The 16,933-nt window shown below is 38.3% G+C and overlaps 1 protein-coding gene, 1 long non-coding RNA gene and 1 pseudogene across 2 annotated transcripts; all 3 read left to right on the forward strand.

The window, feature by feature from the left end:
• Positions 1-3,355: 3,355 nt before the first annotated feature.
• Positions 3,356-5,878, forward strand: LOC131796353 (uncharacterized). Its single transcript, XR_010717306.1, has 3 exons — positions 3,356-3,437; positions 5,213-5,359; positions 5,506-5,878. It is a non-coding gene; the product is annotated as an uncharacterized lncRNA (long non-coding RNA).
• A 2,721-nt stretch (positions 5,879-8,599) lies between these two features.
• LOC131796355 (uncharacterized) lies at positions 8,600-9,523 on the forward strand (annotated as a pseudogene).
• A 3,299-nt stretch (positions 9,524-12,822) lies between these two features.
• LOC136280285 (uncharacterized) lies at positions 12,823-14,532 on the forward strand. Its single transcript, XM_066165285.1, has 2 exons — positions 12,823-13,810; positions 14,501-14,532. Exons 1-2 carry the CDS (start codon positions 12,823-12,825, stop codon positions 14,530-14,532), a joined length of 1,020 nt encoding a protein of 339 aa, XP_066021382.1.
• The last annotated feature ends 2,401 nt before the right edge of the window (positions 14,533-16,933 follow it).

Genomic DNA, 16,933 nt, shown 5'->3' on the forward strand with positions numbered 1-16,933 from the left:
CTTCTAGATGTTTGTGGCAGTTGTGCTTGACTAAACTGTAGAGCAATAGAACAATTTTCTTAGGACTAGAGCGGAGATGATCGCGCATAAAGTGTCCCTATCAAAACTGTTCCTTACCCTGTTTATTTGACAAAGTTTAGTCATGCACGATGAGGGAAGATGATGAATGTGTTTATCATAGGTTAAGTTGTTATCTAGTATTATTCCGAGATCCTTGGCACTGGAGACAGGTATGATCTCTTTCTCCAAGAAAGAGATCGCGATTTCGTTAGGAAGCCTGTCCCGACCATAAGGAACTTGGTCTTTTTAGGGTTGATCAATATTTGATTTTTACAGCACCAGGTAGCCACACGGGAACTTTCCACAAAAAGCGCAGTGGTAGGAGAAAATTTCTTGAATATAGTGACATCATTCAAATTTCCAGGCTCTTACGAGAATCTGACAGGTCTTGGAATTGAAAATGACAGCTAGAGCAGCAATAAAACAAAATTTAAAGAACCTAAGAAACTAAGCAGCCGGTCATTCAACCGACGCATTGACCGACTAGTTCTTCACATTACTATTATTACTTTTTTGTATTACCTTCTTCTTTAAAGTTCAAGGAGTAAAGGTAAACGAAGCGTACACCGTTAGTTTTTCTTAGATTTTTATCAGACATTCTAATGTATTTTTTCGATTTTTTAAGGATTTTATCATAATTTTTGTAAATATTTTTAGTGATTATAATAAATAAAAAAAATTTTTATGAAAAAAAATTATTACCATTAGTATTATTTATTATTATTATTATTAGGCGCCTTAAGCAAAAGACGTTTTCGTTGACGACTGCGACGTGACGACCGATAAGAAACTGGGGATAGAACGGCTTGAAGTTGCGGTCGCGACTGCGGGTTACTATCCTCAAGCAAAGCGCACGAAAAACGCGACGCCGCGCCGAGCGAGCTTCGCAAATTTGGTGGTAAATTCAATCTTCACAATGAAGCTCTCGATTCCTTCGCATTGTCCGGTCATGTCGAGCTTGAAGGAAACGCATGATTTATTTTTGGTTTCCTATATTAAAAGAGTCACAAAGACAGCTCTTTAAGATACTGTGAATCCTGGATGTGTGTTCAGATTTTGCGCTATTTGGCTCCTTGCCCAACCACGCTCTTTGGAGCCAGCCTTGAATTTAAAGGGTTCACATTATAAGATTTCTCTGACCAACATGACATCTTTTTGTTCTGTGCACTCCGTCTACGAGTTAAACTATGTTTGAAAAATAACCCAACGAATTACACTATTAAAGCTTTTCTAATAATAGACACACCCCTTGTGAAATTATTTTTGCGAAAAATTACAAACAATCAGGCTTAGAAGAGTAGTTCTGCCTCGGCATATCAAAGACGGAAATTGTTTTACATTTTCGATGTTTAATGTTAAAGCGATCGATTACCATAAATTGTATACTCATTATTTTTGCCAGCTAGTTTTGTTTAGTCTCGGGATAAAAAAAAAACGGTTTGCGAAGAACGAAATTATCTCGTGTGAACAAGAAGCGTGTGTTTGTCTGCTTGTGAACATGGCGATTAACACACTACATTCAAAATTAATTTGAGTCGATTAAAAAATCTTCTAAGTTAAATGACCGGTTATACATTGAGAAAATCGGAAAAGACAACTAATTATTCCGTTGAAAGAAAGCAAACTCTTCGCTGGAAGCTAGTTTAGCACGCGAAAACAATTTTTGAAAAAATGATTCTAATAATGCTTCTAGAACATTATTTTAAATATAAAATCAAACATTATGCAATTTTACTTGGCTTCCAAATTGAATTAGTCCGAAAGTAAGCTAAAAGTGATCAAAACAAAAGATTAAGTACACAAGTGCTCGCCACGACGTGAAACCCACGGGACAACGGCAAGTTGTTCATGCGCAGTGAGACTGCAAATAAGGTGCCTTTTATATGATTATTGTTATCATTGATGCTATTCTGTCATTATCAACACTTTCACTATTGTTATTGTTATTACTGCGTAAGGTATAATTTTCTTTATCTTACAGCCCGCGTCGCCAGAAGCTGATTGCGTGTATTTTAGCGAGAATTTTCACCGCCACCTGCCTCCTCTCTCCAAAACAATTCATTGAGACAGACGCAATATTTTCACAATTCAAGAGGTGCTGTCAATAAAGCCATAAGTGAATAAAGCGACAGCGGGTCTTTTGAGAGAATATTGCAAACTGAACTTAACAAACATTGCAAATTTTCCCTTCCACCCGTTTTTTTTTATCTTACTTTGATAACGTACTTAACTGGTTAGGCACGTTCTCTACAAGCACAACGAGAAAAAAAAAAAAAAAAAAGATGGCTGGACGATGTAAGTTAATAGAAACCCCCAATGCAACGGACGAGAAACACAAACGATGTTTTTGATATAATGCAGTTAGAAAGTAGCCGGTGGCTGCTGGCTGACTTTCAGGTTTAAGCGTTTAGAGTGAAGGTTACAAGAATGTAAAAATCAACGGGTGTCAGCCTTTGAACATATCATCGTTCAATTAAAAGGTGAAGGCAGCGAATTGTCGGAAATGACAACACATTTGCATGTATACTCCATGCCATCGATCTTCCCTTATTTGTATATTTTCCCAATCACCAGAAATAACTTTACAAATTCAGTTGATGCCAAGCCTCTAATTGCAAACGCAACGAAAGTAAAGATTACTCTCATTCAGGAAACTCAGACTTCACCATCCCAAAACCAAGAGGGCTTGATATTAATTTTTGTAAAACAAGCCTCAGTATATCAATATGTAAAATTGGATAGGCATCGAAAAAAAGCGAAATCATGCGAATCAGATATTATCCCCATAGTATCCCTCATTACACCGTTATATCTTTAGGTAGCAACTAAACGGCTAAATGCGTAAACTTTGTGTCCGATTTCGTTTTTTAAGTATACTTAAACATAAAACAAAATGACCATTAGTTATTCGATATAGATAGACATTGTTCATGTAGTGCGTTGTTTAATCCAAATAAAAGTCATAACATACTTGGTCCCCCCTTGTTAAAAACATGTTTAAGTTAATATACATGTTATTGGAAAGGTGTCCTTTTCGTTAAACCACTACTGGATAATTTTATCTTTTCATTTTTTTGCTCACAAGATCGATTCTTTGTAAATATTCAGCAATGGGCCTTACTTTACTTTTCCTGTCGATTTTAACTTGTTCAAGGTATAATATAAACTTAGCCGCAAGGGTAACTTCTCTCTTTATAACTAGCCACTGACTTATTAGTAATTCACGCAACAAAATTTCGTCCAGCCAATGAACAATTTATTATGATCATAAAGCAAAGGATAAGCGATGAGGAGGCTTATATTACCAGTGACAAACTCTTCTTCTCGAAAAAGTCTAATACTTCCGGCCCTTCATGATCGTCGGTACAGGTGGAATTGTAAGTCATTTCGTGTTCTAATTCTCGAGGCACGAAAGGCGGATGAATTTGGAAAGAAAACTAGATGAAATTTCATCTCCATCACAACCAAAATTACAACCACCCACAGACTTTCGTCCGTGATGTAACTATGACTGTCGCAGGTATACGCACAGAAGCTGTTTTACACACTTTTTTTTCCTTTATCATATTTCGCAATTTATGTCTTATTTGAATTCGGCTGAGTAATTTCCGAATGAGACAATCCATTTGACTGTTTACCAGTCCAAGCATCAGAAACAACAGAAACCTTTTACATCCAGTATGCCATGTCCGCATGTGTATTTCCTGTCTAGAAAAGATAGGGCCTCTCGCTTTATCTTCTTCAAAATAAAAATTAAATCGATAAATAAATTAACGATGATAATAGAAAAATTCCAAATTTGGAAGGTTTCTAAGAAACGTTATTAACGTATCCCACCCTTACAATTTGTCGACACCGACGATGAGTGGAGAGCAGATCCCGGCATGAGTTTTTGCATTTGCCTTGTATTGTGAGTAAAGAAAATGAAAAGCTGGGTTATTTCCGGTCTGCTACGAATCATAATGACATTAATATTTCAAACTCTAAAAAAGTCACTTTGGTTTTCAGCAAGTGGCATTTTACAATTGGACCTTTAAAATAAGTGTAAAGGCTACAGGTAATTGACATGCAGCTGATATCAAGCTGTATAACATATTCAGCCTGTTTCAACCGTCAATACCTACTTGCCCTTTTAGCACAACAACGTGGTACGTTACCCAACGCCTAAAAGGGATATAACTATGAAAGAGCGAAGCACTTAGTTAACTTGCTTCACATTAAGGATTCTATGCGACTCGATATTTATATTTCATTATTACTAGTTCCTTCTTTCTTTCCTTTTTTTGTTTTTTTTTAATTTTTTAAATTTTATTTTGTGTGTGTGTGTGTATGTGGCACAGGTGCCTGCGGATTATTTTGTCTTCGGTAATCAATGGACAAAAAGAAAATGCTCGTTGCACCGACAGTATGTTTGCTTTTGGAGTTGGCGATTGCGTCAAACTGCGGGGTCAGATATCAGCTGATTTTGGGAAAACTGAGAAGTGGAGCAACTACACTTGGAGTCATCCCACGGAGTTTTATTAAATATTCAGGGCCAAAATTAATTACTTATCTTGACGATAGTTTTGATCAACTTCAAATTTTTATGAATTGAAATATTTGATCCGTAAAAAACAAAGCTTAAATTTATATCCATTAAGTTTCTCATGTAACGATTGATTTATAATCCAGGCTTACAAACGAGTACTATGTTTTTTTATATTTGGAATGCGAGTTGAGATATAGATGACCAATCAATAACTTATTAAAGCCCAAACATGGTTATGAAACATTCACTCATTCAACTTGGCGAGAAATATAAAACCGCTTGGGAAATAAAAAGAAGTCATCTGAACGGTATCCCAACATTTATGTAGTGCTTTAATAACAATTGAAAACTGCTATTTTCTTTGTAATCTTAATCTCTCAAAAAAATACGGCTTTTGTCTAAAATTTATTTGGACGTGAGGGAAGTATTTTAAGTTGGTATCGCGAAAAACTTTATGTTCGTGAGTCCAGGCGATGACAACAAACCTTAAGCTAATCTGAATTTACATCCTTTCCAGCTGTTTGAATTTTTGTATTTTTTTATCACCACTAAATATGGTTGACGTCTACGTAGTTAACGTCTTATCTTTGGTAAAATAGTTTATTTACTTTATTTGTCATTTAGTGCTTCAAAGAATATAAAAAGGGCCATTCGGCTCCTTATTCCACACATCGCCTCGATTCAGGGAAGGGTCCTCCAGCAATTTGACGGTAGACTAAAACCAGTATCAAGCAAGAAGTCTGAGAAAAAATGCACGGAAACGTTGAAAAGGTAAAACAAGCATAATTATCTTTGTCTCCTTCGTGAACGTAACTTTAGCATAACACTGCATTGACTGATTTATGAACCTAAGCCTTTCCTTTTTCGTTTTTTCGGGTATGATTTGTCTCATTGCTTTCTTTTTGATTTATCTCCAGGTTGTATTCGTTATTTTCTTGATGGCTGTGCCTTTGTCGCACTGTAACACATCACGAAACGTATTCACGGAAGAGGATTTAACTCCCATCGTAGAAAATCTCAAATGGGACGACAAAGAGGAGCAAACAGCCATGGCAGATTACTTCCACCCAAAGAGTTCCGATGTACAGAAACGTAGCAACGTAGTCTCATGCGATTGCAGGGAATTTGCTCATAAGAGACTGACAGAATCATGTCCACATGGCTGTATTCCTTTTTGGGAAAACGATTGCAACAAAAGTTATTGCAATACTTGTCATATTTCATTCAAGAATTGAAGCACGTGTAACTTTCGACTGAACCAAGCAGAAATAATAAATTAAAGATAATGAATGAAATCTAACATTGTTTGATTGACTTGTCTTACGTTAACTGAGAAACAATTATGGAGAGGCATAGTGTACAAACATGTGTAGAAGAAAGTCTCGAAGGGGTGGGGTAGTTTTGATGGTTGTCATGAATAAATTTCCCTCACGAAATAGAGTCAATACTAAGTATTATTAAGGTAGTGTGTAAATTTTTTTTTAATATACGGATCATACGTTATATTCAGAACTATTAAGTCTTTGTCTGACAAATTAAACTAAAGCGTAACTCTATGACATTTAGCCGCTAACATTTAAATCTTAATTAATTAAAATTAATTAAATTTAAACCTAAATTAAATAACCTATATTTTTCTAAACTCGTCTCATATAGTCCTCCAAGTAAGTATTTTATGACTTAAATTGACTTGTGTCTTTTTTATCGTATTATAGGGCTTAGGTCTCAATTGGAACGAAAGTTCTGTTCCCCTCTCCTGTCACTCCACTTTATTTTTTCTTTTCTTGTTACTGTGTGATGTAGATTAGTGGTTTGTATTTGTTGAACTGCGGCGAATAAATTAGAAAAAAATAATTAAAAATGTTGTGTTATGCTTCGGGACTCCTTCGAGATGCTTCCTAAATCCTTAGCACACTGCACGCGTTTTTCCGCGTATTTCACCGTACGGCCCGCTAAATTCAAAGTTTGTCTTGATGGCCAATATCTCTTAAAGAAAAATTTGAAACAGACTGAAAGAAAAGTGACGAATAAAAAGAGCAAAGATTAGAAGCAGATATCCCAAACTTTCGAGTTGGATTCTTAGAGTTTTTGGGGGGAAGACAAGCGGCAAATAGTGAAAGACGACCATCCACGACAAAGATAACTCAAGTCGAGAACTGGAAGATTTTCATGACCAACATGGATCTTTTTTAATTTCAAATGTGCTCGCTCACGATCCAAACTTTTTCTCTCATTCATAACGTAGGAAAGTGTCTTGACCCAAGAGATTCATTAAGATCACTGACCACTTTACTTTCACCTCCGTCAATATCATCTACTGCATAAATTAAACTTATTGCGAAAAGTCATACAATGGTGAAACAGGGAGACGATTGGGTGACCGATTTTGAGAAAACCTTCGCGAAGTAGAAAGAAATGACAAAGACGCATCCAAACCAGTCGCTAGACACTCAAATCTCCCTAATAATTCTAAGCAGCATATGGTAGTTTGTTTACTTTCCCTAAAAAAAATTATATTTCAAATCGGCACTCTTAATCCCTACCGTGGCAATGAGCGCTTTCCATTCAACTGATTTACTCTCGTTTCCTCGTCACCATGCATATTTATATCCCAACCATATTTCACTTATTTTACTTATTTACATATTTACTTATTCCCAACCATATTCCCACCAATAGCATAGCTCTAATTGATCTGTATATAAACTCATATTCAACCCACAATTCCTTCCATCGCTCTAACGAAGGGCTAACGCTCGAAACGTCAGCTTTTACGGTGGCCAATACACGTTATCGACTCAGTTTCTGGTACCCATTTGTACACATGGGTGAAGAGAAGCACTGTGAGAGTAAAGTGTCTTGCCTAAGAAGACAACACAATGACCCCGACCAGGGCTCGAACCCAGACCACTAGATCCGGAGTCAAGCGCACTAACCGTGAGGCCACCGCACCTCCGTCTTACTTATAAAGACAGGCTATAATTTGTCTGTCAGTTTAAATATGGCGGTGAACTAGAGTAATCAGGATTTTATCCGGCAGAATCGGGATGAAACTGTTCATTGCGGTGGGATGGCGAGACGGAGTGAACATTAGTATCGGGTTGCAGGATTGGAAAAGTCTATTATGGACCCTCCTACCACTGCACCACACTACGTCAAACTACACCTACTACACCAGACTCCACCTATTACCCCTTCTGAACCAAACCACACCAAACTACGCTACTGCACCAAACTATACCTACTAAACAAGAATACAAAGAATAAGCGTTAGTTTTTTTCGTAGATATTGTACGTAGAACCTTGGTCTATATACGTGACGACCCAACGCATGCGCATAACTAGCTCAGTTACTCAGCCAAGATGACGTCTGCGACAGCAAGTGCAAACAGTGATTATAATGTGTTGAATAATTAGGAACCTTAAGATGCAAGGGTGGAGAGCAAGGACGGGGACGGAGCTAACGAGTAGGAATAGTTGTGGCTGCACTAGCTCTTTTACCCATTGTTAAATAGCGTTTGCCCATGGGTAAAGACGTTGAGAGTAACCGCTTTCTCCAGACCGAAACTGCCCAACAATTAGTTCCATGGATACACCAAAAAGAACAAAAGAACTTCCCATGACAGTTCTTGAACTGAAAAGTACGGTTTATCTGGTCCCTGAGGTGGCTTGGCCAGTCATAAAGCAGAACGAAGCTAGTACAGGAAATCGCCTGCAGTGCTATGAGGTGACCTCTGATGCGCTTGGCTGATTTCGCGCCTACTTGTGGCACGAGGTAACATGGCAGGGTTTCGTGCATCACTGTGAGTATTTCTTACTTTATTTTCGTAAGTTTGCCCTTCAGACTGTCAGTTACGAAGTTGATAAAGTCATAAATTTTCTGTTTATCTGTTTATAGGAACGTTAGTTAAAACGAAGATCCCTACTACAACCGGTATTTATTTGCGGCAAGGAAACCAAACAAGGCCGCAAGGAATTAACAACAGCGGTAATCCCCTGCGTGGTGTTGGCATGGCTCAAAATCAGCCTCCTCTGCATTGTCCAGCGATGCTAAATCCCTGCCCGATTTACCAGAAACCTGTCCCCGGTGCTGGCGATCACCTTCAGTTTGAACCAAACAGGGACAGCGCCAGTCCAACTCCAAGTGAATTCTTGAACCGAAGTGACGATCGCAACAAGCGCAGTAGCTGGTCGTTGACCGAAGAGAGACGCTTAATTTAAATTTCCGCTTATCAGGAGTACTACGATAGACTTAAGTCTACAAAAAGCAGTCAAGGCAAGAAAAACAAATGGGAAGATATTTTGAAGCAGTTTCAAAGTATGTGCTTTGACATTGGAGTGGAGTTTAAAAAGCTATATATGAGCGAAGTTAAAAGAGAAGTGGCGAGCGCTCTTGGACAAATACAAAAGTGTATGTGATAACAACAATCGCAAGGGAAGGGAATGGAAAACGTTCCAACACAATGAGGAGACGAATTTATGGCTTCATCAGACAAAGTAAATCCTAGATTTGTCAACGAAACAAAAGCCCATAAACAAGATTATAGCTCTAATGATACCGACGATATTTTGTCGACCGGAAATCAAGATTGTGGCAAGAAACCAGAGAAACAACCAGTCACCATTACTGAAGGCGATAGTGCGGTTGCAGAGAAAACTGGAAAAAATGGGAAAAAGGCTTAGCGGCGATGACATGAAGCTAGCAATCGTTGACATGATGCAGTCTCAGCAAGAATCCATCCAAAGATCCAAGGAGAATGACGAGAGTTTTTTTAAAGCTCTCCTCAAATCTCGAGCAGAAGCGCAGCGACAACACCAAAGTCTGCGTTAGGAAAACTCGGGGACAAGTCTGCTTCAAAAAATAAGTTTCAACTCAGCGCTTCTATTCCAAAGAAAAAAAAGGGAACAGTTAACGGTTGCAAAAAGACATTTTAAATGATCTCGAATATCATTTTGGACACTGAAATACACAGTGCTGTAAAATGGTTACAACCGCGATTACCTTAGTATAATACACGTTGCAGTTTTGTAGCAAAAAAATAACATCTCATCATCTGTAAATATCCCGTGATCATTTCTACGCTATTTCGATTGATTTTATGTTACTATATATATTTTTTTATTAAATCTGCTGTTACCTTAAATAAGTTAATTTCTCAAATAAATTGCAAATCAAAATACAAATATTTTGTTACCTTCTATAATTTAGGACGTAACGAGGACAAAATCAAGGGGATACTGCCTATTGATTTGCAACGTTTTGAACAAGGGCTTGTAGAACCACAGCTCTAGCCTGGGAAGGGGGGGGGGGCACTGTCGTCATCATCATCATGATGATTACTATCATCATTATCACCATCAGCTGTGTCGAGTTCATCTCCTCGTAAAACACAAATGTTATCTAGCACGCATCATGCAATGATAGTGTCTGGTATTGTCACTGTCCCGCTAGGCGCCTTAGTAAAAACCCTCCATCTTCCTTTGGTCATACCAAATGGGTGTTCGGATACTGTTCTCGCCTTAGATACCTCTCGGTTAAACTTCCCCTAGTGGTGCGTAAGACAATCAGTATCCTTACATGGTACATGGACATGGGTTACATGGTCGGATAAGCCAGCGTTTGGTTGGTTAAGCAGTGTCTCCCACGATAAGAGGGCGCACTACAGTTCCGCCCAAGTCAAATGTGGGTTCCATCAGGATATTCTCCTCTTCAACAGCCCAATAAACGTCAGTTAAACGTAGCATGCGAGCATCATGTAGACTTCCAGGAAAACCAGTGGCAACAGATAGTTTGAGGCCAGAGGCATCAACTATTTCCTGAACTAAAAAACTGAAGAAATGTTTACGGTTAAATTAGTCTTCGTGGTTAACTTTCGGGGCCTTATAGTCACATGGCTTTCATCTATTGTTCCAACTACATTGTCGTAAAATAAGCAGGAAAATCACTGAAAGTAAGCTTATTAGATCTCTATTCGTGACATTCATGTTCCTCTGCACTTTTCCTACCAATTTGCAAGGTCAGTGAACTCATATCTAATTCTATTTAACCCTGAGAGAGTCTTTTATGGTCTAACCGTATATATCCCAAGGGTAACATGAAACCTGAGCTTAACCAAACCAAAGCCATTTACCCTCCGTAAGCCCCTAAACCCATGGTGTGTGTAACCACTACTGATGGGTCGAGTTCTGTCGTGCCTACTAAAAACAAAATACTTAGGATCTTGAGTAGTTCCTACACGAGACGGCGACGCCAATAGTTCTATAATGGCGACCTTTATAGATGTAAGGAACCTTCTCTGTTTTACTGTACGTGGGAAACTTCTCCAAATATTCTGAATTCCCACATGGATAATTCGATCAATTAGACTTAGACGCGATGAATGAGACCGAATGCGAAGTTGAATTTCGCTTTGGAAAAAACTGAAATTTTATCTCTTGCAAAAGAGCTGAAGATTCCGTTTGTTTGCCACTAAGGTACAAAGTCATGGAAAACCAATTTGAGCCATCCAGCGGAAAACCGTGGTAAAATGAACATCTTAGTTTCAATTTAACAGTCTAAGAACGAGAGCGAGCATTAGACCATTCTATTGTTCCTTAGGTAGGACTCCATACTTTTGAATAAAGGGGGTAGGTTTCCTAAGAAACCGTGGTGCTGCGTCGGTGGGAGAGTATAGCACACTGTAAAATGCAGAGAGCTAAATTGACCCCAAAAGCCAAATTGCCCCCAGTGTCTTGAAGGCCAATTTGGCCCCTTGAGGTTCGTTTGGACTTTTTAAGCCAAAACGGGTCGGACAGGTACCATTTTGACCCCTCCAAAATCTGAATTGGCCAAATGAGTTCTACTTTGGAACTTTTGCTCAATTTGGCCCTTCCAAGAGCCAGGTAGGATTTAACAATCTGGCCCCAACAAGATGAAATTCTTGAAATGACTGAAAATAAACCCAACATTGTCAACAATTTTGGTTACGTGGAAGTCCCATCACGACTTGAATGAGACAAGGACAGGGATTCGGGATGTTATAAATAGGGGCCCTATACTGGTAAAAGTTGAAACTGCGGAAAATCTTAAACTATCGATTGGCTTACTCAACTTTATGCGGTGAATTTTTTAATGAGTAAAATTTTGTTGTAAAAGGGATTTCTCCCCAAAATCCGTCCTTCTTTTGCTAGTGCGTCTTAGCAGTTCCTTCTGCGTGTCACATTAGTCGAACCTAGACCGCGTGCGTCAGACACGATTATGAATTGTAGCAGCGAATTCATCTTTGAAGAGGCTGTTCTTAGCTCCAGTCACATGAAATGAGACTTAAGAAAGGACAGGTAAGGAAAAAAAATTTGCTTAGCAACACGTTTCATTGCAACTTTACATACACAAACTTGACCGCTCCATTGATCTTTGTTCGTATCTTATATTACAGAAAACGACGGTTGCGATGGCCAAGATCTCCTTGCCATTTTCCAAGATGAAGGCGAACTAAGGCAGTACTTCCTTATTATAAAGGAGCATCTAAAGTTCAAGACATTGATTGCAATGAACGCTGAACCTAAAGATTACACGAGTTCTTCGTCGTTACGATTATTAATTTCCCATCAGAGAATTTGATGCATGCAAGGTTCGCCTTTTCTCCTGAGCCTTGTTGAGTCTCAGAGGTTTCACAACTACGGACATGTGTCCTAATTTTGGCACCAAGAGATAGAGACGGTTACAGTTCGAATACTACGTTTGCTCCAGGTGGACTTAACTTATTTCAAGATTCTCTGATTTCAGGATTTCTCAGTCTGAATTCTTAATCTTTTTCTCGAAAAGCGGATTAACTTATATTTTTATGTCTATGTCTTTGTTCGTATCCACTTAAGCTTAATTTAAGCTCTTTCAGCGTGCAGAATCAAGCCCTTCGAGTAAGACGTTTCAAACGTCGATTGATGATTCAGAAAACATCAGCGATTATGAAAATTTAAAAGTGACATCAGCACCGAAAGAAAAGGGTAAATCGCCTAAGGAAGTTTTAAGTAAAATTAGCGACTCTACGTACAAAATGTTATACAGTAGTGACGGCTTATGTCCACGTTTTTATGGCTTACCTAAAATTCATAAACCGAGAATTCCTTTGAGACCCATTGTCTCTTTTGTTAATTCTCCGACTTATGCAATTTCTGGTTATCTTGCGAGAATTTTGTCGCCTGTTGTTGGGAATACTGATTACAATGTAAAAATTTCCTGCAAATTTGCGGATTTCATGAGAGATAAAACTCTTAACGCTTGTGAAGAATTATTATCTTTCGACTTTGTTTCGCTCTTCACTAAGATCCCAGTTGATCTTGCCGTTAAGGTTGCGAAGGAGAGACTCCAAGAAGATGCTTCCCTAAGACAAAGGACGTCTTTGCCTGTGGAGGATATTATTCATCTGCTGTCTTTTTGCCTCAAAACCACGCAATTTGCATATAACGGCACTTACTATCAACAAGTTTTTGGTACAGCTATGGGTTCGCCCATCTCCGCTGTCATTCCTAACATGGCAGTGGGAGACGTGGAACAAAGGGCCTTAGCTTCTTCACTGGTTGAACCCTTTTTCTGGAAACGATATGTCGATGATGTTATTTCTGCGGTATACGGAAATGAAGTGGAGCACCTCCTATCGCATTTGAATTCAGTAAAGCCGTCGATCCAATTCACTCTTGAGCGTGAAAAAGATAAAAATTTTCCCTCTCTCGATCTAAATGTGTCCAGAGGGGTTGAGGGTAATTTAGAGACAAGTGTCTACCGTAAACCTACCCACACAGACAAATACCTCGCTTTCTATTCTCACCACCCTATTTGCCATAAAACGTCTGTAGTCAAACCTTTCCTCAGGAGGGCTGACTGTCTACCATCTTCACTCGATTCGAGGGCTGAGGAGAGGAAATATATTTTTAATGTCCTAAAGGCAAATGGCTATAAAAAAACCTTTCTCCGTAACTGCCAAAAACCAGTTGCAACTAGTAACACTTCTAATGAAAGAGAACCAGCGACTGGTTTTGTTGTTATTCCTTACATTCAGAGTGTTACGGAATCCGTCAAGAGAATTTTGAATAGCCACAACGTTAAAGTTGCTCCAAAACCTTTTCAAACTTTGGGGCGTATTTTCGCTAAACCTAAGGATCCTGTCACGAAAGAACTACGCACCGAGGCCATTTATTCTATTCCTTGCAATGACTGTGACAACGAATACAGCGGACAGACCAAACGTCAGTTTAGTACACGTTTAAATGAGCATCAAAAAGCGGTTTTCTTTTGCAGAAAAGAAAATTCAGCTTTATCGGAGCACACATGCCTAACTAACCATACAATTGGGTGGGATAATTCTAAAATTATCACCACTAATCGGCGTTACCACCAGCGCCTTAGTTTGGAGGCTTGGCAAATTAACTCCGCCCACGCTCCTTTAAATCGTGACGATGGCGGCTTGCTTCCTGACGCCTATTTACACCTCGTCAGAAAAAAGGCAGCTAATTAGTGATCATATAAAAGGACCTCTTGTTGCAGCGTTTAGATCACCCCTGATGAAGGCACTAGACAGGAGTGTCGAAACGTTGAGTCTATGAATTGTAACTTCTTCGGTTACATTCATTAAATCTGTAAACCAGAGTAACATCAAACCATGTCTTATCTTTTTTTGTCTTTTAAGTCTACAAGCAATCCTTATTAATTCATGAATACTGTACTAGAACCGAAGTGCATAAAGTTAGGATTTCTTTTCTTGATAAGTACATAATTATAGAGTGTGGTGAAAGTACATCATTGATGATCATTGAACCATGATTGTGTTTTTTCTTTTTATGCACAGTTTGTTTACATATATGGAAAATTTGTAGTTGTAATAAACGACTGTTCTCAAACAACAAATTAATTTGCTCATTTGTTTATTTTTTGTACAGTTCTCTGCCTCAGTAGAGTTGGATATCTGTAATGTTCATGTAAACCGGAAGTTATCGATACCGGATGTTCGTTGGGAACTATGGGATATATGTAGCAAAAACGATCATGGCGTCCACCGATGTTGTAACACGTCTTCTTACAACTGTTTATTAAATCGTTGTTAATCATTTGCATCTTGTTTTGAAATCCATTCAAAACATCACAGATATCCAGGAGGGATATCTCACCGGCAACCTAAAGTACTCTGAGCAGCAGTGGATTGCAAAAACTTTTTGCATAATATCCTTGTATGGCTGGCAGAATACCAGTTGACGCGGAAACTGAATGGATTAGTGAAATTTAAAAATCTATTACTTTGCCTATCCTGCTTGTAGTGAAAAGAGACAACTTTGTGGTGCTGAATCTCTAGCCTTGAACTAAAAAGGTGCAGAATAATCGCTCTGACCTTTTAAGTTCATGTCCTTTGTTCTTTTGTGTTTGCCATCACATATGCATTGAATTAAGCTGTGAAAATTTTGTAGGTATGAGTCCAAAAAAATGCTACTTTGGTACAAAAATAAACAGCTATAATTACTGAGCCCATTTGCTTATGAAGTCCACGTACATCGGCTCAAGTATCGGCTCAAGTACCTTGAGGCTGTATCTTATTTTGCCTTCTTTATGTTCGTTTTTTTTATTTAGCATGTCTTTTAAATTTCCTTTTGTCAAACCATTTGATAAATATTGCAAATGGAATAGCGGATTCTTTTCAGATATTTTGGGAGTCTTGCGTCATTTTTCAAGCATTGAATGGGAGACAAATTATTAGCATTGAGCCAAATTTCCATTTCCGTTTGTAGTGTTTTGGCCTATAGTGTTAGAAAAGCATCCTATATATATATATATATATATATTTATGTATATATATATATATACATATACCATCTGAGTAAACGAAATGAGGGGAGACGGACTAACTAAAAATGGGAGACTAGTAGGCAATTTTTACTGGCTACAGGCACTTTTTGCAATTTGGCTTGTTTTAAATATAGTTGTAAAATTTGTCTTCATTGCATAGCGTAGCTGATGCTGATTCAGCAATCAGAGATTATGTCCAGCACAAATTTTAATTGTTGGCGACCTTCAATACATCGATCTCCTGTCCATAGTAACAGAGCAAAGTGTAATGTGTCACCTTCCACAAGAAAAGAATTCTTGATGCTCATTGGGTTTCTTGGCTCATTTCATATTTTCAATGTTTCTTATAATCAGTCAAAGGCAATTTTGCCTTTTTGGAGCAAGCTTTGCTTGCAATTGAGCATAGGCAGACCCTTGTCACTATTTCCTTTGTTTTCAATGACTTGGCGAATGCCTTAGGTAGTACTTGCTGAAAGTTCATATTTTGATGATATCTAAAGTAGCAGTATGAGTACATGTATTCTCACATCCACTGGAAGAATACTCAATGCTGCTCTATGGCTCTTTGTTTTTCAGATTCACAAATCAAACAAGATCTATATTCTTGTACAGGAACTGGACCATTTGTTGCCTCTATGTTATTTTGATATTTTCTGTGCTTTAAATCAGTCTTGATCATAAGCTGCCTTACGTTATCACTTTGCAAAGTCATTGAAAAGGGAAGCTTTACTCACAAGTGTCTCTTGGGTGTAATTTCTAGCAATGCTTACACTGTTTAGAAGTATACTGGTTTAGGGAAGATATCTATTTTAGAAAATGGTTGAATTAATGTTAAATATGTATGTATGTTGTTCTTTTCTTTCACATGATGTTCCAATTTTGTAATTTAGTGTTAACCACTGAGTTGAAAAGGTAAATTTGCCACCGTAAAGAGTTGAAGGGCCGATGTTTCGAGCGTTGACCCTTCGTCTGACGAAGGACGACCTTTGGCTCCCTGGAAATTACGACTCGATTCAAACTTCAGATCCCACGGAACGAATAATTGGGAATCCGTCCTGACGTAAACGTGAAATACCTCTCAAAATTATGAGCCAAAGTTGAACATCGACAACCAGGAGGTACATGTAAGAAGCTTGAGTGATACTTTAGAACCAAATTTGATTTAAATAGACTATTCAGAGGAGAGGTTTGCTCGATTACTACAGTCCGTTCATTTTCTTCACCGGACACTGCTCCGCATCACAGATGACCGCGACTGCAAAACAACAACTTAGTATATATATTTTCGAGACGAAGGCAAAGCAAGCTGAATGGTGTCGTCGACGAAATCAGGACGGGGGGAGAACACGAATCTAGGCTTCATTTGCGCATGCCATGTTTTGCAAATATATTTTCGATAGCCGTCCTAGCTCATTCCGTCTTGGGATCTTAAGTTTTCAATTTATTTACAAGTAGGCTAAATGTGTTTGCCTTTTGCTTGTTTGTTGTAAACGTTTTAGTCATGGAGGTATTTTTTAGTAAATTTAAAGTAAAAG

Source organism: Pocillopora verrucosa, chromosome 4, assembly GCF_036669915.1.
Source record: "Pocillopora verrucosa isolate sample1 chromosome 4, ASM3666991v2, whole genome shotgun sequence".
In the NCBI taxonomy this organism is placed as follows: domain Eukaryota; kingdom Metazoa; phylum Cnidaria; class Anthozoa; order Scleractinia; family Pocilloporidae; genus Pocillopora; species Pocillopora verrucosa.